Source organism: Nomascus leucogenys, chromosome 1a, assembly GCF_006542625.1.
Source record: "Nomascus leucogenys isolate Asia chromosome 1a, Asia_NLE_v1, whole genome shotgun sequence".
Lineage (NCBI taxonomy): Eukaryota > Metazoa > Chordata > Mammalia > Primates > Hylobatidae > Nomascus > Nomascus leucogenys.
Window position 1 is genome coordinate 94,194,646 of NC_044381.1, and position 26,327 is coordinate 94,220,972.

Here is a 26,327-nt window from a genome sequence, read left to right on the forward strand (position 1 = left end):
TTTTGCCATGTTGTCCAGGCTTGGAATTAAGTTTTGTAAAATGTAACTCTGGTATTGGTTAATAAAACTAGACATTTTTTTTTTTTTTTTTTGAGACGGAGTCTCACTCTGTTGCCAGGCTGGAATGCAGTGGCTCGATCTCGGCTCACTGCAAGCTCCGCCTCCCGGGTTCACGCCATTCTCCTGCCTCAGCCTCCCGAGTAGCTGGGACTACAGGCACCCTCCACCAGGCCCGGCTAATTTTTTGCATTTTTAGTAGAAACGGGGTTTCACTGTGTTAGCCAGGATGGTCTCCATCTCCTGAACTTGTGATCTGCCCGCCTCAGCCTCCCAAAGTGCTGGGATTACAGGCGTGAGCCACCGCACCCGGCCAACAAATTTTTTATACCAATGATTTTCATGAAAGTAAAATAGTAGTTTGAATACATTTTATTAAAACATCCAATTAAAAGAACAAGGCTGGGCACAGTGGCTCATGTATCACTGTGAATCATGGTGGCTATAGTCCCAGCACTTTGGGAGGCTGAGGCGGGCGGATCACCTGAGGTGAGGAGTTCAAGACCAGCCTGGCCAACATGGCGAGATCCCATCTCTACTAAAAATACAAAAATTAGCCAGGCATGGTGGTGCACACCTGAAGTCCCAGCTACTCAGGAGTCTGAGGCAGGAGAATTGCTTGAAGCTGGGAGGTGGAGGCTGCAGTGAGCAGAGATCATGCTACTGCACTCCAGCCTGGGCAACAGACAGAGACTGTCTCAAGAAAAAAAAAGAAAAAAGGCTGGGCGCCGTGGCTCACACCTGTAATCCCGGCACTTTGGGAGGCCGAGGCGGGCAGATCACTTGAGGTCAGGAGTTCGAGACAGGCCTGGCCAACATGGTGAAACCCTGTCTCTGCTAAAATACAAAAATTAGCCAGGTGTGTTGGCAGGTGCCTATAATCCCAGCTACTCAGGAGGCCGAGGCAGGAGAATTGCTTGACCCCCCTAAAAAAAAAAATCCTAATCCTAACCCAGAAATAAAATGGCTCTACTCTAATGAATGGGAAAGTTTGTCATCTTTGAGATTTTATATATATAGACACACACACACACACACGTGTGTGTATATATATATGCACTGTCACTCAAATATTCACATTCTAAATGACTGTCAGAAATATTCCATGGAAACTTCATCTCTGAAGATTATACAGATTTAAACTGAACATCATCTACCTACAGCAAATCACACTTCCCATCTTTGAACTAAAAGGAACCAGAACTTACTTACCCCACCTCCTAACAAGCAATATTTGGTCCTATTGCTTCTAAAACTATTGCAACCAAAATTCCAGTAACCAAAACATTTGCTGTGTTCTCTAGGTATATCAAGTGTTTTATTTAGACCATTTCTGAGGATTTTGCTTTAAAGGCTTTACATGCAGCATTCAAGTATTTCTTAATATAAGACAGTCTAGTCTTTCAGAGATCATGTATCATCAAGGTCTGCAGAGTTTTCACTGTCATTTGCAACAAGAGCTTCTCTGTTCTCATAAGTCCAGAAGCCATTCAAATCGATTAGAATGGTGGTTACTGTGTCTCCTTGATTACTGTTGATTAAATCCTGAAGAGAGATTTTCAAAGGATCCTTTGGTTTTACCATGTCAAAGATTTCATCCTGCAAGAGAGAAAAAAAAAATACAATGAAATTTGATCCACTTAATTTCTATCACACACAGTGATCCAAAATTCAGGGCTGTTTGCATCCACTGAAGTACAGAGGAATAAAATTGAGGGCTGCCACTTGGGCTTATGTTAATTTTTTGTTCTACTATTTTTCTTTTCCATTTAACAGGCAGTTTCCTTTTCTCTACCTACAACCACAAAATTTTATTGGATAACTCCTTAGCTATGTGATAGCTATCCTTCGTTTTATAGATGAAGAAACCAAGGCTCAGTGCCTAATCCAGCTACATAGGTAATTAGTGACAGAACTATCTAATGCAGTGTTCAGGGACTGCACGTTAACTAATTTCTTACATATTTTTCTGTTGCCTTCTAATTGGTGAAACAAGGTTTTGTCTGTAGTTTTTGTTTTTTTTTGTTTTTGAGATGGAGTCTTGCTCTGTTATCCAGGCTGGAGTGCAGTAGCACAATCTTGGCTTACTGCAACCTCTGCCTCCTGGGTTCAAGTGATTCTTCTGCCTCAGGCTCCCAAGTAGCTGGGACTACAGGCGCACACCACCACACCCAACTAATTTTTGTATTTTTAGTAGAGATGGGGGTTTCACCATATTGGCCAGGCTGGTCTCAAACTCCTGATGTTAAGTAATCTGCCTGCTTTGGCCTCCCAAAGTGCTGGAATTATAGGCGTGAGCCACTGTGCCCAGCCTTGTTTTTTTTTTTTTTGAGACAGAGTTTCACCCTTGTTGCCCAGGCTGAAGTGCAATGGTGTGATCTCGGCTTACCGCAACCTCCGCCTCCCAGGTTCAAGCCATTCTCCTACCTCAGCCTCCCAAGTAGCTGGGATTACAGCCGCGTACCACCACACCCGGCTAACGGGTTTGGTTTAATTTTTTTTTGCTAACAGTTCAGCTCAATTAAACATCTAAATGTTTCAGAGATAGTGACAAAGCTTCATTTCCAATATTGATGTCAACATTTTATTAGGATGGGAGAGGGGAGTTCTTCTCTCTGGATATGCATTAGACATCCAAAATAAGCTAAATTCTGCTAAAACTTACTGCAACATATAGAAGACCTCCTTCTATATCATGAAGTGTACAACATAGATATTTACAGGGAATTAGTACATGTTTTCTAATCTTTTTGTAGTAAAATTACTACAAAATTTGTAGTAAAATAAAATTTGTAGTAAAATTACTCAAAGTGAACAGGCTTTTTGAGGTAGCATACTAAAACAGTTTCCAAGGTAAAAATTTAGTTTACAGTTGAATAGACTGCTATAGGATGTAGACTGTACTGACTCTTTTCTTTTTTTTTTTTTCTTTTGAGACAGAGTTCACTCTTGTTGCCCAGGCTGGAGTGCAGTGGCATGATCTCAGCTCACTGCAACCTCCACCTCCTGGGCTCAAACAATTCTCCTGCCTCAGCCTCCTGAGTAGCCGGGATTACATGCATGCACCACCACACCCAGCTAATTTTTGTATTTTTAGCAGAGACAGGGTTTCACCATGTTGACCAGGCTGGTCTCGAACTCCTGACCTTGGGTGATCTACCCGTCTCAGCCTCCCAAAGTGCTGGGATTACAAGCGTGAGCCACTGTGCCCGGCCCACTGACTGTCTTAATTAAAATGAATGAATGCTTCCAATGAAAACATAATGATGACAATACTAAAATTATAAACTACATAAATAGTGCAAGTGTGGTCTCAGTTTGTAATGATTTAAATATCAGTTCAGAACAAAAAGCAAACACTTGATTCAAATAGTACTTCATTAGTTGCTTTCATATAAAATTTCATGTAATACAAATGACTATCTCATAATTATCTGGTAATACGTAAATTAAAGGAAAAGATAACCTTGACATCTTGAAATGAAACAGGATCTTGTCCATGGATTTTCATTAGTTCCTGTATGGCCTGTATTTAATAGAAATAAATCTGTAAGTAAAAAATGAAATACACAACATCCCTCTCTTGCCCTACAACCCCTTTCTACTTACACTTCCTTTCCTATCAGACCACAAAGCTCATCCTTCTCTCTCTTGCCAATCTTCTTAGCTTTCTTGACCTTATTCCACATCAGTGAGCAAAACCTAAATTCTCGATTAGTGTATTGACCTTTTTAGACCTATATCTTAACTATTGAGAACTTCAGGAAAAAAAATAAAAGGATTACGGATTGCTGCTTCTACATAGGAATGTTTTCCAACCTCAAATGGGCCCTCAACATGGCCTCACAATTATTGTTTCATCACAATTATTCTGCTTAATCAAGCAGATTCTGTTTCATCTGCTCCTCTCATTTTCCATGAATGTTATTCCTGCCTTCACTATTCTCTTAAAACCCCCAATCTACTGTCTCCCTTCCTACCTACACTTTGTTTTCAACGTAATACAAGAAATGGAGGTAGACCTCCCAAAACTCTTCCTTTTTATAAACTTTAACAAAAAAATGAAGAAACTGCTGTCATCCAGTGGGAATACAAAATACTTCAGGTGAGCATTATTCACTGGAAATGTGAAGTTTCAAATTCTTGGTGAATAGTCAACTTTGTTCCTAATGCCTACTCTGTTACCACTAATAATCAGAGTATCCATAAAGGAATCCCTTTGAAGTAGATAAGAATCTGGGTACACGCTCTGTTAATACAGTAATAGACTTAGATGGTATGATCTAGAGTGAATCATCCAGGCCCAGCTTTATCACTAGGATACTGATGTCCAAATGCTCTATGAACAGCCCAGGATTATAGGGCTCAGCACTGGACACTTTTTACCTTATCCCATGTAACCAGGCCTAAATAAGCTTTGACAAAATGCCTATATGAAATATTTTTAAAGTATTTTAAAAACAATTTAATATTCTACTAAGAGTAGAAAATACTGTAAAGAAATCTTTATGAAAAAGAGTTCAGTGTTTAATTTCAAATACATTTATTTTCCTAAGATTGGATTTTTACTTAATAGGTTTGTCTAAAGTAGGGGCATTCCTATGATGGGTTGGTATTTATTTTCTCAGATGAGCCGCTGATATAAGCCCATATAGCAGTCAGTTTTTTTAATTTTTATTTTTAGAGATAGGGTCTTACTCTGCATTCAGGCTGTAGTGCAGTGGCACAATCATGGCTCACTGCAGCCTTGACCTCCCGGACTCTAGTGATCTTCCCACCTCAGCCTCTCAAGTAGCTGGGACTGCAGGCATGTGCCACCACACCCAGCTAATTTTTAATTTTTTTGTAGAGATGGAGTCTCTCTATGTTGCCCAGGCTGGTTTCCCAACTCCTGGGCTCATGCAACCCTCCTTGCCTGGCCTCCCAACATGCTGGGATTAGAAGCATGAGCGATCACGCCTGGCCTAAAAATTATTTTTATGGTTTATTTATTTCAACATAGCAAATAAAAGTATCTACAACTGGCTGGACACAGCCTCCCCAGTAAGCAGGACCACAGGCATGTGACCACTACACCCAGCTAATTTTTTAAATTTTTTGTAGAAGTTGGGGTTTCCCTTTGTTGCCCAGGCTGGTCTCAAACTCCTGTGCTCAAGTGAACCTCCTGCCTCAGCTTCCCTAAATGCTGGGATTACAGGTGTGAGCCACCATGCCGGGGTGTGATTTTTTAATTTTTTTTTTTTTTTTTTTGAGACTCAGTCTCGCTCTGTTGCCCAGGCTGGAGTGCAGTGGCACAATCTCGGCTCACTGCAAGCTCTGCCTCCTGGGTTCATGCCATTCTCCTGCCTCAGCCTCCTGAGTAGCTGGGACTACAGTCGCCCGCCACCACGCCCAGCTAATTTTTTTGTATTTTTAGTAAAGATGGGGTTTCACCATGTTAGTGAGGATGGTCTTGATCTCCTGACCTTGTGATCCGCCCACCCTGGCCTCCCAAAGTGCTGGGATTACAGGCATGAGCCACCGCAACCCGGCCGATTTTTAAATTTAATAAAAGCATTTACATAACAGATTTCAGAAAGAAATCAAGTTTTTAGTTTTTTTTTCTTTCCTACTTAAAATATAACTGAGTGAAAGCTGATTTGACTAGATGTAAAACAAAAATGTAAATACATGTCAGGGGCTGTACTACCATTGGAAATACAAATATGTGATAAATTCTATACTTGTGATGAAAAACTTGTAAGATGCTAAGCAGTTCAGAAAAGGTAGCTCCTTTCCACAGAAATTTTTATAGACTTTGGTAGTTGTAGTTTTTTTTTTTTTTTTTTTTTTTTTTTTGAGACAGAGTCTTGCTCTGCTGCCCAAGCTAGAATGCAGTGGCGCGATTTCAGCTCACTGCAACCTCCGCCTCCTGGGTTCAAGTGATTCTCCTGCCTCAGCCTCCCAAGTAGCTGGGATTACAGGCATGTGGACCCAGTTATTGGGGAGGCTGAGTGGGAAGACTGCCTGAGCCCAAGAGTTGGAGGTTGCGGTGAGCTATGATCGTGCCACTGCACTCCAGCCTGGGTGACAGAGCCAGACCCTTTCTCAAAAAAAACAAAAAACAAAAAACAAAAAAATCATGAGTTAGGTAAAATGGTTACTAAATATTTAACTTAAACCAAATGACATATCTTTAATTTGCCCTTCTTTTTCTAATTTCCTAAAGTAGATACTGATTTTAGATCTTTAACATTTTCCAATATATGCATTCAATAAATTTCCCTCTAGGCACTGCTTTTTTTTGAGACGGAGTCTCGCTCTGTCGCCCAGGCTGGAGTGCAGTGGCGCAATCTCGGCTCACTGCAAGCTCCGCCTCCCGGGTTCACGCCATTCTCCTGCCTCAGCCTCTCCGAGTAGCTGGGACTACAGGCGCCCGCCACCACGCCGGGCTAATTTTTTTTTTTTTGTATTTTTAGTAGAGACGGGGTTTCACCGTGGTCTCGATCTCCTGACCTCATGATCCGCCTGCCTCGGCCTCCCAAAGTGCTGGGATTACAAGCGTGAGCCAACGCGCCCGGCCTAGCCACTGCTTTTGCTGCATCTCACAATTTTTTTTTTTTTTTTTTTTTAGATGTTGTCTCGCTCTGTCGCCCACGCTGGAGTGCAGTGGCGCAATCTTGGCTCACTGCAAACTCTGCCTCCCGGGTTGACGCCATTCTCCTGCCTCAGCCTCCCTAGTAGCTGGGACTACAGGCGCCCACCACCACACCTGGCTAATTTTTTGTATTTTTAGTAGAGACGAGTTTTCACCATGTTAGCCAGGATGGTTTCGATCTCCCGGCATCGTGATCCACCCGCCTCGGCCTCCCAAAGTGTTGGGATTACAGGCGTGAGCCACTGTGCCCGGCCTTTTTTTTTTTTTTTTTTTGAGACGGAGTCTCGCTCTGTCGCCCAGGCTAGAGTGCAGTGGCGCAATCTCAGCTCACTGCAAGCTCCACCTCCCGGGTTCAGGCCATTCTCCTGCCTCAGCCTCCCAAGTAGCTGGTACTACAGGCACTTGCTAATTTTTTGTATTTTTAGTAGAGACGGGGTTTCACCATGTTAGCCAGGAATAGTCACCATCTCCTGACCTCGTGATCCACCTGCCTCGGCCTCCCAAAGTGCTGGGATTACAGGCATGAGCCACCGCACTGGCAGCAACCAAATGATATATCTTAAGGAACAATGACTCACTTATGCAAATGAGACTTACCCTAAAGAAATAATTAAGTGAAAAGACATTCAGATATCCTTTGTTCTCAATATCAAGCAGTTTGAAAATATATTGTAGAGCTGCAGGTTCCTTTCTGTTTTCTAATGCAAGGACAAAGTCCAAGTAGGTCTTATAGTCCTACAGAACAGAAAATAATGTTCATTAGAGGCCTTAGTTGAAATTAACTTTCAAGTGAATATCTTATGATTTGAAGCTATTCTGCAATCAAAGGTGGCAAATTTAATTTTTTTCCCTAAGTTATGAAATGAGAAATCCATTTATATACTTAATATTGGTTTCTAGGGATTTTGTTTTCTTTTTTTTTTTTGAGATGGAGTTTCACTCTTGTTGCCCAGGCGGGAGTGCAATGGCACAATCTCAGCTCACCACGACCTCCACCTCCCAGGTTCAAGCAATTCTCCTGCCTCAGCCTCCTGAATAGCTGGGATTACAGGCATGCGCCACCACGCCTGGCTAACTCTGTATTTTTAGTAGAGATGGGGTTTCTCCATGTTGGTCAGCCTGGTCTCGAACTCCCAACCTCAGGTGATCTGCCCGCCTCAGCCTCCCAAAGTGCTGGGATTATAGGCATGAGCCACCGTGCCCAGCCATAGGAATTCTATATATAATCTACACAGGACAGTTTTGAGGACATAGTTCTTTTTTATTTATGTTTTTGAGATGCAGTCTTGCTCTATCGCCCAGGCTGGAATGCAGTGGCGCAATCTCAGCTCACTGAAACCTCTGCCTCCCAGGTTCAAGCGATTCTCCTGTCTCAGCCTCCCAAGTAGCTGGGAATACAGGTGCACACCACTATGCCCAGCTAATTTTTATATTTTTAGTAGAGACAAGATTTTCCATGTTACTCAAGCTGGTCTCAAACTCCTGACCTCAAGTGACCCGCCTGCCCCGGCCTCCCAAAGTGCTGGGATTATAGGCATGCATCACTGTGCCCAGCCCTAGTTCATTTTTTTATGAGAGATTTGCTGTGTTAAACTACAATTTTCTTTCATTATTCTGGTTTTTGAGACAGGGTCTCACTTTATCAACCAGGCTGCAGTTTAGTGGTACGATCATAGTTCACTGCAACCTTGATCTCCCAGGCTCAAGCAATCTTCCCACTACAGCCTCCGAGGTAGCTGAGACTACAGGTGCACACCATCACACTTAGCTAATTTTTTAAATTCTTTCTAGAGATGGGGTTTTCCTGTATTACCCATGCTAGTCTCAAACTCCTGGGCTCAAGCAATCATCTGCCCTCGGCCTCCGAAAGTGCTGGGACTAGAGAGATGAACTACTGCATCCTGCTTCAAACTTTTGAAACAGATAAGACAGTGACTAAGCTATAAACTTATAACTTCATTTCAGTGCAGTTATTTTGAAAAACATTTTTTATCTGGAATGAACAGAACAGTATCCTATTTTTTTTTTTTTTTTTTTTTTTTTGAGATGGAGTTTCGCTCTTGTTGCCCAGGCTGGAGTGCAATGGCGCGATCTCGGCTCACCACAACCTCCCGGGTTCAAGCCATTCTCCTGCCTCAGCCTCCTGAGTATCTGGGATTACAGGCATGCACCACCACGCCTGGCTAATTTTGTGTTTTTGGTAGAGAAGGGGTTTCTCCAAGTTGGTCAGGCTGGTCTCAAAACTTCCGACCTCAAGGTGATCCACCCACCTCGGGCTCCCAAAATGCTGGGATTACAGGTGTGAGCCACCGTGCCCAGTCTCAGAACAGTATATTTAAATTGCTATTTTAAAATATTGTTTAAAATTTTTAATTCAGATTTCCTATAAGAAGCTGTCTTGAGATTGCCAGACATTTTACAGTGAGCTGACACTGTTCTCATCCATAAAAAGGCAAAATGTAAAGGCCAGAAAGACATGAAGAGAACAGAAAGCCTTCCCTATAAAAACAGGATACGCACTTTGGGAGGCCGAGGCGGGCAGATCAGAAGGTCAAGAGATCGAGACCATCCTGGCTAACACGGTGAAACCCCGTCTCTACTAAAAAAATACAAAAAATTAGCCTGGCGTGGTGGCGGACGCCTGTAGTCCCAACTACTCGGGAGGCTGAGGCAGGAGAATGGCGTCAACCCAGGAGGCAGAGCTTGCAGTGAGCCGAGATCGTGCCACTGCACTCCAGGTTGGGCGACAGCGAGAATCCGTCTAAAACAAAAACCAAAACAAAACAAAAAAACAGGATACTCATAGATTTTTTTTTTTAATGGTAGAAAGTAGTAAAGTAGGCCGGGCGCGGTGGCTCAAGCCTGTAATCCCAGCACTTTGGGAGGCCGAGGCGGGTGGATCACGAGGTCAGGAGATCGAGACCATCTTGGCTAACACGGTGAAACCCCGTCTCTACTAAAAATACAAAAAATTAGCTGGGCGTGTTGGCGGGCGCCTGTAGTCCCAGCTACTCGGGAGGCTGAGGCAGGAGAATGGCGTGAACCCGGGAGGCTGAGCTTGCAGTGAGCCGAGATTGCGCCACTGCACTCCAGCCTGGGGGACAGAGAAAGACTCCGTCTCAAAAAAAAAAGTAAGTAGTAAAGTAATTGGGAGGTTCTCACTTAGATAAAAATTTTATATTCTTAGAAAAGTTCCTTTCTGCATAAATAGCACTAAAGAGGTAAAGAACGCAGATTGTGATCTGACTTCATCCAGAGTTGTAGCCTCTGATTTTCTTTATTCATCAGGAATCATTATATTAATAATATAAGCTCCTCACTGCCTATTGTTTACAGCTGTGGGAGTTACAAAGTAAACTTTCTGTGCCTTTTCCCTTCTTTTCTTTTGTTGTTACTAATGGTGTTATTTAGCAAACTGCTATTGAAGCTAAATGATAAAATGTAAGACCCCCATTCTCATGACAATATGACTATTTTTTAAGCATAACTGGTTTGGGAAATTTATCAGATTCTTTTTTTTTTTTTGAGACAGAGTCTTGCTCAGTTGCCCAGGCTGGAGTGCAGTGGTGCCATCTCGGCTCACTGCAAGCCCGCCTGCCAGGTTCACACTATTACACCATTCTCCTGCCTCAGCCTCCGGAGTAGCTGGGACTACAGGTGCCCGTCACCACACCCGGCTAATTTTTTGTATTTTTAGTAGAGACGGGGTTTCACTGTGTTAGCCAGGATGGTCTCGATCTCCTGACCTCGTGATCCACCTGCCTCGGCCTCCCAAAGTTATCAGATTCTTAACCCATGTTTTTAGCAGCAAAAATAGTGATTTTAAAATGCTGTTTAGAATTTTCCTTCTCAACTATTTTGCATTGTCATAATAAAAAGACAAGTGCATGTTGTCTTCATATAGCCACTTCTAGAGACTAATACAACCTGATTCTCAGAATTAAATCATGGCATATGTGTTACTACATTTGACCTGGTAATTTAATGACGGAACTATCTAAATGAAAATAGCCAGAATAATTTACTAATGTTTCAGCTTTTAAGAGACATGGTCTCACTCTACTGCCCAGACTGGAGTGCAGTGGCCTCATCATAGCTCACTGCAGCCTCAAATTCTTCAGGTCAAGCAATCCTCCTGCCTCAGCCTCCCGAGTAGCTATACTACAGGCACATTCCACCCATGCCCAAGTAACTTTTTTATTTTTTGTAGAGACAGTCTCGCTATATTGCTCAGGCTAGTTTTGAACAACTGGCCTTAAGTGGTTCTGTGGCCTTGGCCTCCCAAAGCACTGGGATTATAACCATAAGCTACCAAGCCTGGCCTCAGCTTTTTCTTTTTTTTAAACTAGAATGCACTACCGTACAATAGGTGCACTGACAATGAAATGAACAAAATAAGCTTTTCTATTTGCCCTGAGGCCATAATGCAGACGTTTTAATTTACATTAAGACCAAACACTCTGAATCTCAAGTAATTTGATCAGTTTACACATTTTAAAGACACTGTTACACACTGATATAAATAATGCTGGGCCGAGTGTGGTGGCTCACGCCTGTAATCCCAGCACTTTGGGAGGCAGATCACCTGAGGTCAGGAGTTCAAGACCAGCCTGGCCAAGCTGGTGAAACCCTATCTCTACTAAAAATATAAAAATTAGCTGGATGCGGTGGCATGCGCCCATAATCCCAGCTACTCCAGAGGCTGAGGCAAGAGAATCACTTGAACCTAGGAAGTGGAGGTTGCAGTGAGCTGAGATCACACCACTGCACTCTAGCCTAGGCGACAGAGCAAGACTCTGTGTCAAAAAAAAAAAAGGGCTGTATTACATCAAGAAAAGGGTTTGTGGAAACTCTGGGAGCCTAAACTTTTAAAACTTAGCAGCAGATTTAAACTACTACCATTTCTCCATCATAAGTGAGACACTCCTGGAAAACACGGTCTAAGAAGACATTGGTCATGGTAGCTGTTCCATAGCGTGAGAGTTCTTCTTTACTGAGCATGCCATTGTGATCTTTATCAAGATTCAAGTACTGGCCTTGGGAAGAAAAATAATAAAGACACTTATGACCACAATAAAATTTTAATCAGAAGAATAGACTAACAAAAAGTTCTTTTTCTTGGTTAATATTTTGATTTTCAAACTATTCATGTTATGATTAGGGTAGTGGCCTATGTGTAATACTATCAGCTACCTTTGCAATCTTGATCAGAAAAACCCTTGGGCTAGAAATAGCCAAAGAAAACCCATCATGAAGGCCATAGTCTCTGGGCTGTTTCACTTACATCATTATTTGTTTTCAGTTTGCAGTCTTTTTAAGCATTCCCAGGTTTCTAAATTAAATGGAGGTAGAGGACAACAAAAAGCACTGAAATGCTAGCACTTGAAAGTAGAGGTAAGAATGCCAAAAGGAGGCCAGGCACGGTGGCTCATGCCTGTAATCCCAGCACTTTGGGAGGCCGAGGAGGGCGGATCAGAGGTCAGGGGTTCCAGACCAGCCTGGCCAACATAGTGAAACATTGATTGTCTCTACTAAAAAAAAAAAAAAAAAAAAAAAACATTTGCCGGGTGTGGTGGCGGGTGCCTGTAATCCCAGCTACTTGGGAGGCTGAGGCAAGGAGAATCGCTTGAACCTGGGAGGTGGAGGTTGCAGTGGGCCGAGATTGTGCCACTGAACTCCAGCCCAGGTAACAGTGCAAGACTCCATCTCCAAAAAAAAAAAAAAAGCCAAAGGAGTCAAAAGACCACCCAACAAGATAATGTAGAATAGCTCCATCAGTAGACCCTGGGAACAGCATTTTATCAACAAAGCATGACAATAGCTAATGTTCATAATGATGCTCCTGAGTCAACAAGGATCAAATTACATTCTGTTCTATTGAAAATAAAGTGTATTAACTTAAAAAGGGTTCTGTTGGGTGCAGTGCCTCATGCCTATAATCCCAACACTTTGGGAGGTCAGGGCAGGTGGACTGCTTGAGCCCAGGAGTTTGAAACCAGCCTGGGCAACATAGTGAGATCCCATCTCTAAAAAAAATAAATAAATTAGCCAGGCATGGCGCCTGTAGTCCCAGTACTGGGGTCGGTGGGGTGAGGTGGGGTAGGGGCACTGAGGTGGAAGGATTGAGCCTAGGACTTCAAGACTGCACTGAGCCGTGATTGTGCCACTGCACTCCAGCCAGGGTGACAGAGTGAGACCCTGTCTTCAAAAAGAAAAGGTTGGGGGGAGTCCAAAAAGTTAAAACATTGGTATTTAAACAAGTAAATTTTGGTAATGTAGAATACTAGAGCTTAAGGTAATTAAATACTTTGATCTTAAGGTATATCAGTGTATGCATAAAACTGTCCTCTGAACACCAATTACCTGAAGAATGGATAATTCAAATTTTAGCATGATGATAGGAACATACCATAAACTCTTAGGGCAGAAGGAGCAGAAAACCAATTTGTTTCTTGACTCTCCTTGGACAGCTCCTCATCTCTTAGCTAATGGAACACAAAGACATAATTAGAAGATAGCAACTGTCAAGTGATACAATTAAGTAGTTTAAAAACATTTACCTCCAATAAATCGTCTAGGAAGCTGCATGCTAAAATATCTTGAATTTTTATCTTTCCTTTAAGAACATAAAGAAACACAATTAATTTCAAGAGCAACTCAATCACAAAAAAGTTTTTTTTAACAAGAACAGTCACACAATTGATATTTTAAAGCTTAAAGCTTCTAGCTCTTATGCTCCAAAGTCCTTATTACATACTGCTACAAAAAGGGAAGTCTCAGCCGGGCGTGGTGGCTCACGTATGTAATTCCAGCACTTTGGGAAGCTGAGGCGGGTGGATCACCCGAGGTCAGGAGTTCCAGACCAGCCTGGCCAACATGGTGAAACCCCATCTCTACTAAAAACACAAAAAATTAGCTGGGTGTGGTGGAGGGCGCCTGTAATCCCAGCTACTCTGGAGGCTGAGGCAGGAGAATTGCTTGAACCTGGGAGGCAGAGGTTGCAGTGAGCTGAGATCAAGCCATTGTACTACAGCCTAGGGAACAAGAGCAAAACTCCATCCCCACCCTGCAAAAAAAAAAAAAAGAGAGAAATCTACAGGCAACATTTAATAACATCTCTAGTTGTATACCTCAGCTATATAAATCTAACTGGTAAATTCTAAAATTATACTGATGTCAGATTTTCAAAAAAGTTGTGATTATAGATATAGTACTGCTGGTACACTAACAGGGACACTGTCTCCATTTATTTTTGGCAGGTTCTGGACTAGAAAGCAATACACAGGTACACAGGTGTGGTTTAAAAGCAGAGTTTGTTTTCTTCTTCTTGTTCTTCTTCTTTTTTTTTTTTTTTTTTTTTTGAGACAGAGTTTCACTCTTGTCGCCCAGGCTGGAGTGCAGTGGCGCGATCTCGGCTCACTGCAAGCTCCACCTCCCAGGTTCACGCCATTCTCCTGCCTCAGCCTCTCTGAGTAGCTGGGACTACAGGCGCCCACCACTACGCCCAGCTAATTTTTTGTATTTTTAATAGAGACGGGGTTTCACCGTGGTCTCGATCTCCTGACCTCGTGATCCGCCTGCCTCGGCCTCCCAAAGTGCTGGGATTACAAGCGTGAGCCACTGCGCCCGGCTGGCCAGGCAGGTCTTGAACACCTGACCTCAGATGATTCACCCGTCTCAGCCTCCCAACGTGCTGGGATTACAGGCGTGAGCCACTGTGCCTGGCTGCTGCTTCTTTTTTGTACAGAAAAGGTCTATCTTGCCAGGGCTGGTCTTGAACTCCTGGGCACTGGTGATTTCTCACCTCAGCCTCCCAAAGTGCTGGGATTACAGGTGTGAGCCACCACACCCAGCCCAGATGGGAGTTTGAATGCCACTTTTAAATATGTAACCTAGCTAAGTCTCAGTTGCCTTACACATAAAACGTGGACAATAATGTACCTTTCTTATGGGGTTATGAGATGAAAATGAATGAATCCATGTAAAATGCTTAGCATACTATGTAACAGTCAAAACATGTGATATTATTTTGTAAAATTTGAAAGAGAAAAAGTATATATCTGTGTACTTATAGTAGAGGAGTTCAAAAAACACTGTCAGCTACCATAGGCTGTGATTGGATTCATAACTGGATTTTTTTTTTTTTTTTTTGGACACAAGATCTGGCTCTGTTGTCCAGACTGGAGTGCAGTGGCCCGATCTTGGCTCACTGCAACCTCTGCCTCCTGGGTTCAAGTGATCCACCTCAGCAGCTTCCCAAGTAGCTGGGACTACAGGCACGCACCACTACGCCTAGCTAATCTGTGTATTTTTTTTTTTTTTTTTTTTGAGACGGAATTTCACTCTTGTTGCCCAGGCTGGAGTGCAATAGCGCGATCTCGGCTCACCTCTGCCTACCAGGTTCAAGCGATTCTCCTGCCTCAGCCTCTCGAGTAGCTGGGATTACAGGTGTTAGCCACCATGTCCAGCCAATTTTTGTAATTTTTTTGTAGAGACAAAGTTTCGCCATGTTGCCCAGGCTGATCTTGAACTCCTGAGCTCAAGTGGTCCACCCAACTCAGCCTCCCAGAGTGCTGAGATTACAGGCATGAACCACTGTGCCGGGCCCACAGCTGAATTTTCAAGGACAGAAGGACAATCAGGCACTTTGATTTGGACCTTCTCTGTCCTTTCCTCTGCTCCAGTTACATGTATTTAAGTCTGGGCAGGTTTGAACAGTTAATAAAACATACTGTTAATGAGGCCATATTTACCAATCTGATCCTTATAGAGAATGAGAAAAATATGCATCACTGGCTAAATGGCTCTCATATTTCCAAATACATATTTTTCATCAAAAAGAGAACAATTCTGCAGTATGTCACATAGCAGAGACAGCAAATTATATCCGAATAACTGGCTTCCTAGAACTGGAAGGAGGTATTTATGACTGACTACCCAGTTCACACTTCTCCACTGTTAGGTGACGTCCCCCCGTCTGTCACATAGCAGGTTATAGTCAGGGCAAGTAAATCATAAAAGATCTTCAGATAAACATAACCAAAGTACTGCTACTGTGTTTTCTACCTTTTTATCTCCTTGAAATTCACCACATTTTTAATGGCAGTGACAGGAAAATAAATGATATTTTTCAAGAGTTTTCTCTAGTTATTGAGATTTAGATATAATAATATCCTCATATTATCTAAGTTAGATAAGATTTTCTTTTACCTGTTCTTAAAGGATCTAAAAAGAAGAAGAACTTCCTAACTGCTGTACAAACATAAAAGGAGTAGAAAGATTTTTCCAGACCATCTAATTGTGGCAACGTAGGGATAAGTTCCAAAATGTAGTTTTCTAAATCCTGAAAATAAAACAAAATAAAGTGTTAAATGTCCAATCTTGATTCATTAGATATTAGAATATAATTTCATTACTAAAAATTATTCAGCATTGATACTATATTGATAAAGAAATAAATTCATGACTACTTTAGTGGTAAAACTATTTTGCATTAAATTTTGTTTCTACTAATTTAAGTTTTAACATTTTTGAAAAGTAGTAAATTCTACATAGTTCCAAATTCAAAGGGAACAAAGATATTGATTAAAAAGCCTCTCACCTATTTCTTCTCCCCAGAGGTTAAGTAACCTGTATTATCAACTTCTGATGCAGCTTCCCAAAGGTAACAGATGCAAATATGAACCAAAACATATATATTTCTTTCCCCCCCCTTTTTTTTTTTTTGAGATGGAGTCTTGCTCTGTCGCCCAGGCTGGAGTACAGTGGTGTGATCTCAGCTCACTGCAACCTCCGCCTCCCAGGTTCAAGCAATTCTCCTGCCTCAGCCTCCTGAGTAGCTGGGACTACAGGCGTGCACCACCATGCCCAGCTAATTTTTGTATTTTTAGTAGAAACGGGGTTTCACCATGTTGGCCAGGATGGTCTCGATCTCTTAACCTCGTGATCCAGCCGCCTCTGCCTCCCAAAGTGCTGGGACTACAGGCGTGAGGCACCGCACCTGGCCTTTCCCTCTTTTTACACAAAGGATGTATCAACATACCATGAAAACTGCTTTTGTCATTCAGTAATATATTTTACAGTTATTCCATATTGACTCTCAAATAGCTTCCACTCTTTGAGAATAAATAGCTATATATTATATCATTGTATAGATGTGCCATATTTAACTAGGCCTCTATTGGTACATTTAGTTTTTTCCTAATATTTTGCTACACGAAAAATAATACCATAAGGGCTAAGCTAATTATTCATTCATAGGTATTGTGGAAGAATATAGAATATAATTTCTATAAGTGGACCTGCTGGGTTGTAGCATATGCACATGTAGAATTTTGATAGACACTGGGAAACTTCCATCTCCCCACAAACGCCATGTGAATTTTATACTCCCACCAGCAATGTGAAGGCTATTTCTACAGTTCCGAATTCTGCACACAGGTGTCCCAGGAGCACCACAGTTAATGTACAGGGGTGCATCAGAATATTTTAAAATTTTGAGCGAAACAGCAACATTTGTCAGATACTGCATGACAGATATTGCTATAAGCTAGAACTACGTGCTCAAGGTAGTTCACATTTTCAATACTGGATCTCAGTGTATTCCTTCTTTTTGAGGCAGGGTCTCACTCTGTCACACAGGCTGCTGGAGTGCAGTAGCATGATCTCGGCTCACTGAAACCTCTACCTCCCAGGCTCAAGTGATCCTCCCACCTCAGACTCCTGAATAGCTGGGACCACAGAGATGCACCACCACACCCAGTTAATTTTTTGTATTTTGGTAGAGATGGAGATTCACCATGTTGCCCAGGCTGGTCTCGAACTCTTGAGCTCAAGCTATCTGCCCAACTTGGTCTCCCAGTGTTGGAATTACAGGTGTGAGCCACTGTGCCCGGTTATTATTCCTTTTTAAAAAATTTTTTAAATCACCAAAATGTCATGAATATATTCCTTTTTTTTTTTTTTGAGATGGACTCTTGCTCTGTCGCCCAGACTGGAGTGTAGTGGCGAAATCCCAGCATACTGCAACCTCCGCCTCCCAGGTTCAAACGATTCTCCTGCCTCAGCCTCTTGAGTAGCTGGGACTACCGTCGAGTGCCACCATGCCTGGCTAGTTTTTTGTATTTTTAGTAGAGACAAGGTTTCACCGTGTTAGCCAGGATGGTCTCGATCTCCTAACCTCGCGATCTGCCCGCCTTGGCCTCCCAAAGTGCTGGGATAACAGGCGTGAGCCACCACACCCAGCCAAATATATTCCTTTTGATGACATAAATCTTTGCAAAGCTAGGTTTTGATGGGTCCTGTGGTAAAGTACCACACAAAAATTAGTTAACAGGAAATGAGGAGGACAAGTGTCCAGTCTAATTCCCAGGTTTAAGTAGTTGTACACATCCCATTAATAACTGTACTTACGAATGAAATAAAAATATCTTCTTTCAACTTAAGTGTATTATTTATTCAAATGGCTAATAAGCTTAATGAATACTCATTAAATTGTTTAGAATTAACTAGTTAATAAGTGAAACTTTTAGGGATTTCTTTTGGCTCAGAAGCACTGTGAAAAAATTAAACGCTAAAGGTGTCGATTCAAACTTTCTGATCTTTGCTAATTTGATAGGTGAAAAATGGCAACTTAGTGTAGATTTATCTGGCATTTCTCTTATGTGAAGTTAGTTGTTTCTTATGATTAAGAAGCATTTGAATTTTACTTTTTATACATTATATCTTTGCCCAGTTTTCTATTGGGTTAATGGCTTTCTTCTTGATTTCTGGCAGCTTTTTATATATTAGGGTAATTGGCCATTTCTGACTGTTTCAGATATTTCTCCCAGTTTGTTGTTTTCTTTTTACTTTAACATGGGCTTTGCCCTATAGATCTTTAAAAATTTAGCTGAGTTTATTGTTTTCTAGATTTCTGGGTTTTGTCATACTTAGAAAGGCTTTCCCTATTACAGGATTATATATTTAAAAGCCTCCCATGGTTTCTTTTTTTTTTTTTTTTTTTTTTTGAGGCTGAGTATCAGTCCAGTCCAGGCTGGAGTGCAGTGGCGCAATCTCAGCTCACCAAAACCTCCACCTCTTGGGTTCAAGCGATTCTTGTGTCTCAGCCTGAGTAGCTGGGATTACAGGCACGTACCACCACGCCTGGCTAATTTTTGTATTTTTAGTAGACAGGGGGTTTAACATGTTGGCCAGGCTGGTCTCGAACTCCTGACCTCAAGTGATCCGCCTGCCTTGGCCTCCCAAAGTGCTGGAATTACAGGCGTGAGCCACTGTGCCCTCCCATGGTTTCTTATATTTACTTTAACAATGTTATTTTTGCTTTAACCATTTCAAATATCATATTTCTAGTAGATCTGAGATACTTTTAAGTTTACAGGACAAGTGGCATCTCAAACTTGAAGTGTCCAAAATGGGGCTCTCTTGTCATCTCCAACCTTGGTCCTCACCTGCTTTTCCTGTATTCCAACAGTTACTCAAAATAAAAATGTAAGACTTGTCTTTGGCTTCTCTTTTTCTTCATCAATGCCTTCAAACTCCTTACCCTGGACATCCAATCTAGCAGCAATTTGTGTTTTTTCTGGGGAGGAGGGGAGTCCAAAATATATATTGAATTAATCTATTTCTGGCTTTCTCTACAGCCACCAATTACCCTAGTCAGGGGCCCATCATCTCACCTGGACTATCACAGTAGGTGCCTAAATATTTTGCTTATACTCTAGATTTATTTATTTATTTAGAGACGGAGCCTTGCTCTGTCGCCCAAGCTGGAGTGCAGTGGCTCAATCTTGGCTCACTGCAACCTCCATTCCCCAGGTTCAAGTGACTCTCCTGCCTCAGCCTCCAAGTAGCTGGGATTACAGGTGCCTACCCCCATACCCAGCTAATTTTTGTATTTTTAGCGGAGACGGGGTTTTGTCATGTTGGCTAGGCTGTTCTTGAACTCCCGACCTCAAGCGATCCGCCTGCCTCGGCCTCCCAAAGTTGCTGGGATTACAGGCATGAGCCACTGTGCCTGGCTGTACTTTGAGTTCCTTACATCCTCCATACAGCATCCAGAATGATCTTTTAAAATGTAAATCATATCTTGGCAGACTCAGCTTAAAACTTCCGATGGTTTCCCATTAGCCTCAAAATAAATCCAAAGTCCTTACTGTGGCCCAAAAGGCCCTACATGTGGCCCTTCCCTACTTCTCCAACTTCATTTTCTGTTACTATAATCCTTGTTCTAGCCACACTGGCTTCCTTCTGTTCCTAGAACAGGTCCAGGCTTCATTTTGCTTTGGAGACACTGTATTTGCTGTTTCCTCTATACTACATCTTCATAAGGCTGGCTTCTTTCTCATACTTCATGGCTAAAACTTAATCACTATCTCAAAAAGATGCTCCTTCCAGCCTACCTAAAATCGTCTGTCAATCCCAGTCATATTCCTGCCTAGTTTACTGTTTTATTTTCTACATATAACTTGTGGCTATTTGATATTATCTGCTTATAATTTAGTGTCTGTCTTCCCACTCTCCTAGAACAAATAGGTCTACAAGGGAACAAAAATTGTACTGTGTCCCTGGAAAGGTTTTAAAGTATAACGTTTAGAATGAGCTAACAGATTCCATCTACAGAAATCTGGGCAAAAAAAAGAAAAAAAAAAGAAAAAAAAGAAATCTGGGCAAAACAGATTGTCACAAAGTAAAACATGAGCCCTACAAGCTTAGAATAATACCTGCCCCCAAATAAATGTTTACTAAATGCTTAATAAGATTTAATAAGTGAATAAAACTTTGTATACTCTACTCAGATTATAAATGTTGGTCTGGAAGCCACTGCCTTTCAAATTAGTAAGACACAAAGTCTAGGTTTCCAAAGGCAATGGGCCAAGGATGGAAGAAATACTTTGAGAGAAGTGTTTTCTTTCATCGATAGAAGGGGAAAATTATTCCTTTTTAAAAACAACCATAGAAGTACACTGTTTCTTTTCTCTCCCTTTTGCTCATCTCTCTTTCAATCTTTGTTTCCATCCATGGAAAGAGGCAAGACAAGCAGTAACAGGGGACTGTTTTTATAAATCAATATTGCTGTTTTTATAAATCAAGTGAACTGCTAACAAGAATTCTCAGAGCTAGGGAAGTACTCCAGTTTTGGACCTGACCTCTAAACAAGTACCAGCAGGTGGCTAATTATGTCTTCCTTGCTAGAAAGAGATGGCCAGAAGCAAGAGCCTTTTATTGTCAAGCTGGTCTGAACCTTAAAGAGAATTGTAGTGTGGCCCTGGAAAGGTTTTACAGTATAAATGTTCAGAATGAGCTAACAGATTCTATCTACAGAAATCTAGACAAAACAGAATGCAACAAATTATAGCAGGAACCATACGAACTGTAACAAGAAATTTACATTTCTTTAACTCTTATCTCTGAATAATTATTTGATTAATTAACCTAGTTTATATTTATGCCCAACTCCCTTCCCCTCTCCCCTACAACCTTAAAAAAAGCACTGTATATTTGGGAAAAAAGCCTGAGGTGAAAAGTAAGTCCATATAATTTAGATACCCATACTCAGAAGAAGCATAGCCATTAGGACCATGAAGTTACAATTCTCTGTTGATAACTTGGCCTAATTACGGCAGTGCCTAATAGGAAACAAGCAGCCTCTTGGTAACTGACCTAGCAACCTTAAACCCAGAGGTGGCAATACAGTCACATTCATTTTCTCTCTCATATTTTCTTTGTTCTTTTTCTTTTGAGACATAGTCTTGCTCTGTTGCCCAGGCTGGAGTGCAGTGGCGTGATCTCAGCTTACTGCAACTGCCTCTCGGGTTCAAGCGATTTTCCTGCCTCAGCCACTCTAGTAGCTGGATTACAGGCATCTGCTACCATGCTCAGCCACTCTAATAGCTGGGATTACAGGCATCTGCTACCATGCTCAGCCACTCTAATAGCTGGGATTACAGGCATCTGCTACCATGCTCAGCTGATGTTTTTGTATTTTTAATAGAGACAGGGTTTCACCATGTTGACCAGGCTGGTCTCGAAGTCCTGACATCAAGTGATCCACTCGCCTTGACCTCCCAAAGTGCTGGGATTACAGGCGTGAGCTACCGTGTCTGGCTTCTCTTACATTTTAAGGGGTGGTGGTGGAATTCTTGGCCCTTCAAAAAATAGTGACACATTAATATCATTCATGAATAACCAAAACTTTTTCAGTGATTTTTAAATGTTAAAATGCTACATTCTTTTTTTTTTTTTTTTTTTTTTTTTGAGACAGAGTCCGCTCTTGTCACCCAGGCTGGAGTGCAATGGCACGATCTAGGCTCACTGCAACCTCTGCCTCCTGGGTTCAAGCGATTCTCTTGCCTCAGCCTCCTGAGTGGTTGGGATTACAGGTGGCCACCACCATGCCTGGCTAATTTTTGTATTTTTAGTAGAGATGGGGTTTCTCCATGTTGGTCAGGCTGGTCTTGAACTCCTGACCTCATGATCTGCCCACCTCGGCCTCCCAAAGTGCCGGGATTATAGGCATGAGCCACTGCGCCCAGCCAAAAGGCCTCTTTTTTTTAAAGTTTGAAGACAAAGAATCTAAAAAGGAATTTGCATAGTCAATATACATTAAACATTTGTTTGGTAACACGTCATTTGTTAAAAAAATAAAAATAAAAAACCAAACCCCAAAACGGAAACATCCTGTGTCTCAACAAAAACTATATGGAATCAACACCACCGAGGTCTATGGAAAAAAAAAGAAAAACCTGTTCCCTTTGCTCTACTGGAAGCTGGAAGGTGCTAGGCCCCTGTGTAGTAGTGCATAGAATTCTAGCTGCTTTCCTCTATTGAGCGCAGAGACTATGTGTCTATGTGAATATGGACAGTTAGCATTTACCAACATCTCCTTGTCTACTGTCTGTCTCTCTTTTTTTTTTTTTTTTTTTTGAGACGGAGTCTCGCTCTCTCGCCCAGGCTGGAGTACAGTGGCGTGATCTCAGCTCACTGCAAGCTCTGCCTCCTGGGTTCACACCATTCTCCTGCCTCAGCCTCCCAAGTAGCTGGAACTATAGGCGCCCGCCACCATGCCCAGCTTTTTTTTTTTGTATTTTTGTAGAGATGGGGTTTCACCACGTTAGCCAGGATGGTCTCAATCTCCTGACCTCGTGATCCACCCGCCTCGGCCTCCCAAGGTGCTGGGGTTACAGGCGTGAGCCACCACGCCTGGTCTCCTTGTCTACGGTCTCTTATTTAAAAAAAGAAAATAAATTTTATAAAATGGGGTTATAGAAGGTCAGCAAAGGGTAGGTTTGAAACCTTTTGATAGTTTAAAGTGAGCATTTTGACAATGTTGCTTTTCCTTTGGCATGTTTAATTGTGATTTTTAAGGGGCATCCTTGCAGTTTAAAATGACACCTTTAAAATAAATTCTCTTTTTTTCTGAGACAGGGTCTTCCTCTGTTGCCCAGGCTGGAGTGCAGAGGCACAATCTCAGCTCACTGCAACCTCCGCCTCCCAGGTTCAAGCGATTCTCCCACCTCAGCCTCCTGAGTAGCTGGGATTACAGGCATGCGCCACCACAGCCCAGCAAATTTTTCTATTTTTAGTAGAGATGGCATTTCACCATATTGGTCAGGCTGGTCTCAAACTCCTGACCTCAGGTGATCCGCCCACGTCAGCCTCCCAAAGTGTTTGGAGTACAGGCTTTGGGAATACAGGCTTGAGCCACCGCACCCAGCCAATACATTTTTTTTTTTTTTTTGAGATGGAGTTTCGTTCTTGTTGCCCAGGCTGGAGTGCAATGGCGCTATCTCGGTTCACAGCAACCTCTGCCTCCTGGGTTCAAGCAATTCTCCTGCCTCAGCCTCCCAAGTAGGTGGGATTACAGGTATGTGCCACCACGCCTGGCTAATTTTGTATTTTTAGTAGAGATGGGGTTTCTCCATGTTGGTCAGGCTGGTCTCGAACTCCTGACCTCAGGTGATCCACCTGCCTCATCCTCCCAAAGTGCTGGGATTACAGGTATGAGCTACCACACCCGGCATAAATTCTCTCTTAATGATGACTTGAACGCTGCTACTCCATGGGAAAATCAGTAGAACCTGTAGGATCTTATTTGGAATTGACATTCTCTATTGTAATTTTATTTTAAATTTGTTTTTTGTTTCACTGGAAAGATGATGTTCAATTTTAAAAGTTGAAAGTGTACAAGTTGCTTTGTTACGGTAAAACTAAGTATGTACACACAAACACACACAGACAGAAATAAAACAAAGTATTATGAGAAGAGCCTGTAGTCCCAACACCCAGTGATAACTACAGTTTACATTTTGGTGTCTATAAGAGTTAATATAATATCTATAAGGTTAATACTTACAGATTCCCGAAGGTACCCCTGCCCAGCGACATCATATAAACTGAGTCCTATTCTTGTTTGATGAAGCCAAACTGACAATAAACAAGAAAATGAAAGTAATTCTTAAGATCTATCCTTCAGATATGAAAAAGGAGATAAAGAACTAGATTTGAGACAAGCTAATCTAGTAACTCTAAAAACATTTCTTCTCACCACAAAATTGCTTGAAACAAAAAACCATAGAATGGCAGAGTTCAATAATTCTACCATGACTAAAGCTATAATAAAATTGACGCCTTGAACATACTGTTCTTTACCAATTAAACTTGTGTTCCACCAAACAGGGACAGCTAGTATAATGTTATGCCTTCAATGAAGCTGCTTTTATTTCTGAGGTTAATTACAGCAACCAATTATTAAAGATTGTATACAATAGGCTTTCACAGATTATTATGGCACTTGTAGGAATCATAAGTCCAAGCTGTTTAATAGATGCTCCTTGAAACTGATATTACAGCTGTGGGTTTGAAACTATCAGTCAACTCAACTTGTAATATATTGGTAAAATAAAATTATCAGTAAATTAAAATTATTTCAAATTACCATACATTAAAACTCTTGGTTCAGATCTTAATATTTCTAGTCTACTATTATCTTTAAGACACATGAGGGTTTAAAAAATTTTTGTTTTTTTATAACCCAAGTTTATGTAACACATCTTGGTCAAAAGATAAGAAATTCTACTATTCAAACTTAGAGTGATTTCACGTGGAAGAAATACTTATAAAAGCACAGACCAAAAAGCTACTTGATTCCCGGATAAGGAGTTCAAGCACAGTAAAAATGAATCACCTTTTCTCATGACATAATTAAAGAACTGCATGATGGAAATTCTTCCATATGAATCTGTATGAAGGAGTTTAGCAAAGACTTTTGCTGTGAAAAATTGCCTAAGAAAAGAAAATAAAGATTTAAATGATCTGCCAAAGTAAGAGAAAATGACTTCTACATAAATTAGCAAACAATGGCATAACTTCATACAATTAAAAATGAAAGAACAACAGAGACTCCTTATAATTCAAAAACTTAAAATATTAAGTCAAACTTTTTTTTTTTTTTTTTTTAAAGAAATGGAGATTTGGCCAGGCGCGGTGGCTCTTGACTGTAATCCCAGCACTTTGGGAGGCCGAGGCGGGCGCATCACGAGTCAAGAGATCGAGACCATCTTGGCCAACATGGTGAAACCCCATGTCTAATAAAAATACAAAAAGTATTTGTATTGGGTATTTATATTGTATTATATTGTATTTATATTGGCCCGGCCAATATTTGAGGCATTTAAAATGCTTAACATAACATATTCTTTTGTTAATACAATAATACTTGGGAGGCTGAGGCAGGAGAATCACTTGAACCTGGGAGGCGGAGGTTGTAGTGAGCCAAGATTGCGCCACTCCACTGCAGCCTAGCGACAGAGCAAGACTCCATCTCAAAAAAAAAAAAAAAAAAAAAAAATATATATATATATATATATAAATGGAGATTTGCTCTGTTGCCCTGACTGATCTCGAACTCCTGGCCTCAAGTGATCCACCTGCCTTGGCCTCCCAAAGCAGTGGAATTACAAATGGGAGGCACCATGCCTAGCCGAAGTCATAAATGTTTGCATTCTTTTTTTTTAATTAAATTTTTTTTTTATTTTGCAGAGATGGGCACATGAGCCACAGTGCCTGGCCTTGCATTCTTTTTTGTTTGCTTTCGTCTGTCTTAAGGCTGAAAGTGTCATAAACTAAATCATTTCTTTTCTTTTTTTTTTTTTTTTTGAGATGGAGTCTCACTCTTTTGCCAAGCTGGAGTGCAGTGGCACGATCTCGGAACAACCTCCACCTCCAGGGTTCAAGCGATTCTCCTGCCTCAGCCTCCCGAATAGCTGGGATTACAGGCACACGCCACCACGCCCAGCTAATTTTTGTATTTTTAGTAGAGACGGGGTTTCACCATGTTGGCCAGGATGGTCTTGTTCTCTTGACCTCGTGATGTGCCCACCTCGGCCTCCCAAAGTGCTGGGATTACAGGCATGAGCCACCACACCTGGCTATATTATTTATTTTAATAACTTCATACCAATGTGATTTTTTGACTGTAAATAATTTTATTAAATTTCATTAGTAACTTAAATGGACTCAAATGTCATTCCATTTACTTCATTTAATATTTGAGGATTTGTTTATTTTATTTTTTTTAAAGGTAAGGTCTTGCTCTGTCACCCAGGCTGGAGTGCAGTGGCTTAATCACAGCTCA

The 26,327-nt window shown here is 41.5% G+C and overlaps 1 protein-coding gene across 4 annotated transcripts in view; it reads right to left on the reverse strand.

Moving 5' to 3' along the window:
- Positions 1-1,344: 1,344 nt before the first annotated feature.
- The window catches only part of PPP2R3C (protein phosphatase 2 regulatory subunit B''gamma), a 38,475-nt gene continuing 13,492 nt past the window's right edge, over positions 1,345-26,327 (reverse strand). For 2 of the 4 annotated variants that reach the window (XM_003263707.4, XM_012504386.2), the window contains 9 exons: positions 24,879-24,976; positions 24,048-24,118; positions 15,905-16,037; positions 13,255-13,310; positions 13,104-13,179; positions 11,594-11,730; positions 7,292-7,429; positions 3,524-3,583; positions 1,345-1,656 (listed from right to left, as the gene is read on the reverse strand). In XM_003263707.4, the coding sequence (XP_003263755.1) occupies positions 1,468-1,656; positions 3,524-3,583; positions 7,292-7,429; positions 11,594-11,730; positions 13,104-13,179; positions 13,255-13,310; positions 15,905-16,037; positions 24,048-24,118; positions 24,879-24,976 (958 nt within the window). In that variant the 3' untranslated portion in view covers positions 1,345-1,467. The remainder of the gene's footprint in view (positions 1,657-3,523; positions 3,584-7,291; positions 7,430-11,593; positions 11,731-13,103; positions 13,180-13,254; positions 13,311-15,904; positions 16,038-24,047; positions 24,119-24,878; positions 24,977-26,327) is intronic. The other 2 variants (XM_030813405.1, XM_030813412.1) reach the window with 1 other exon arrangement.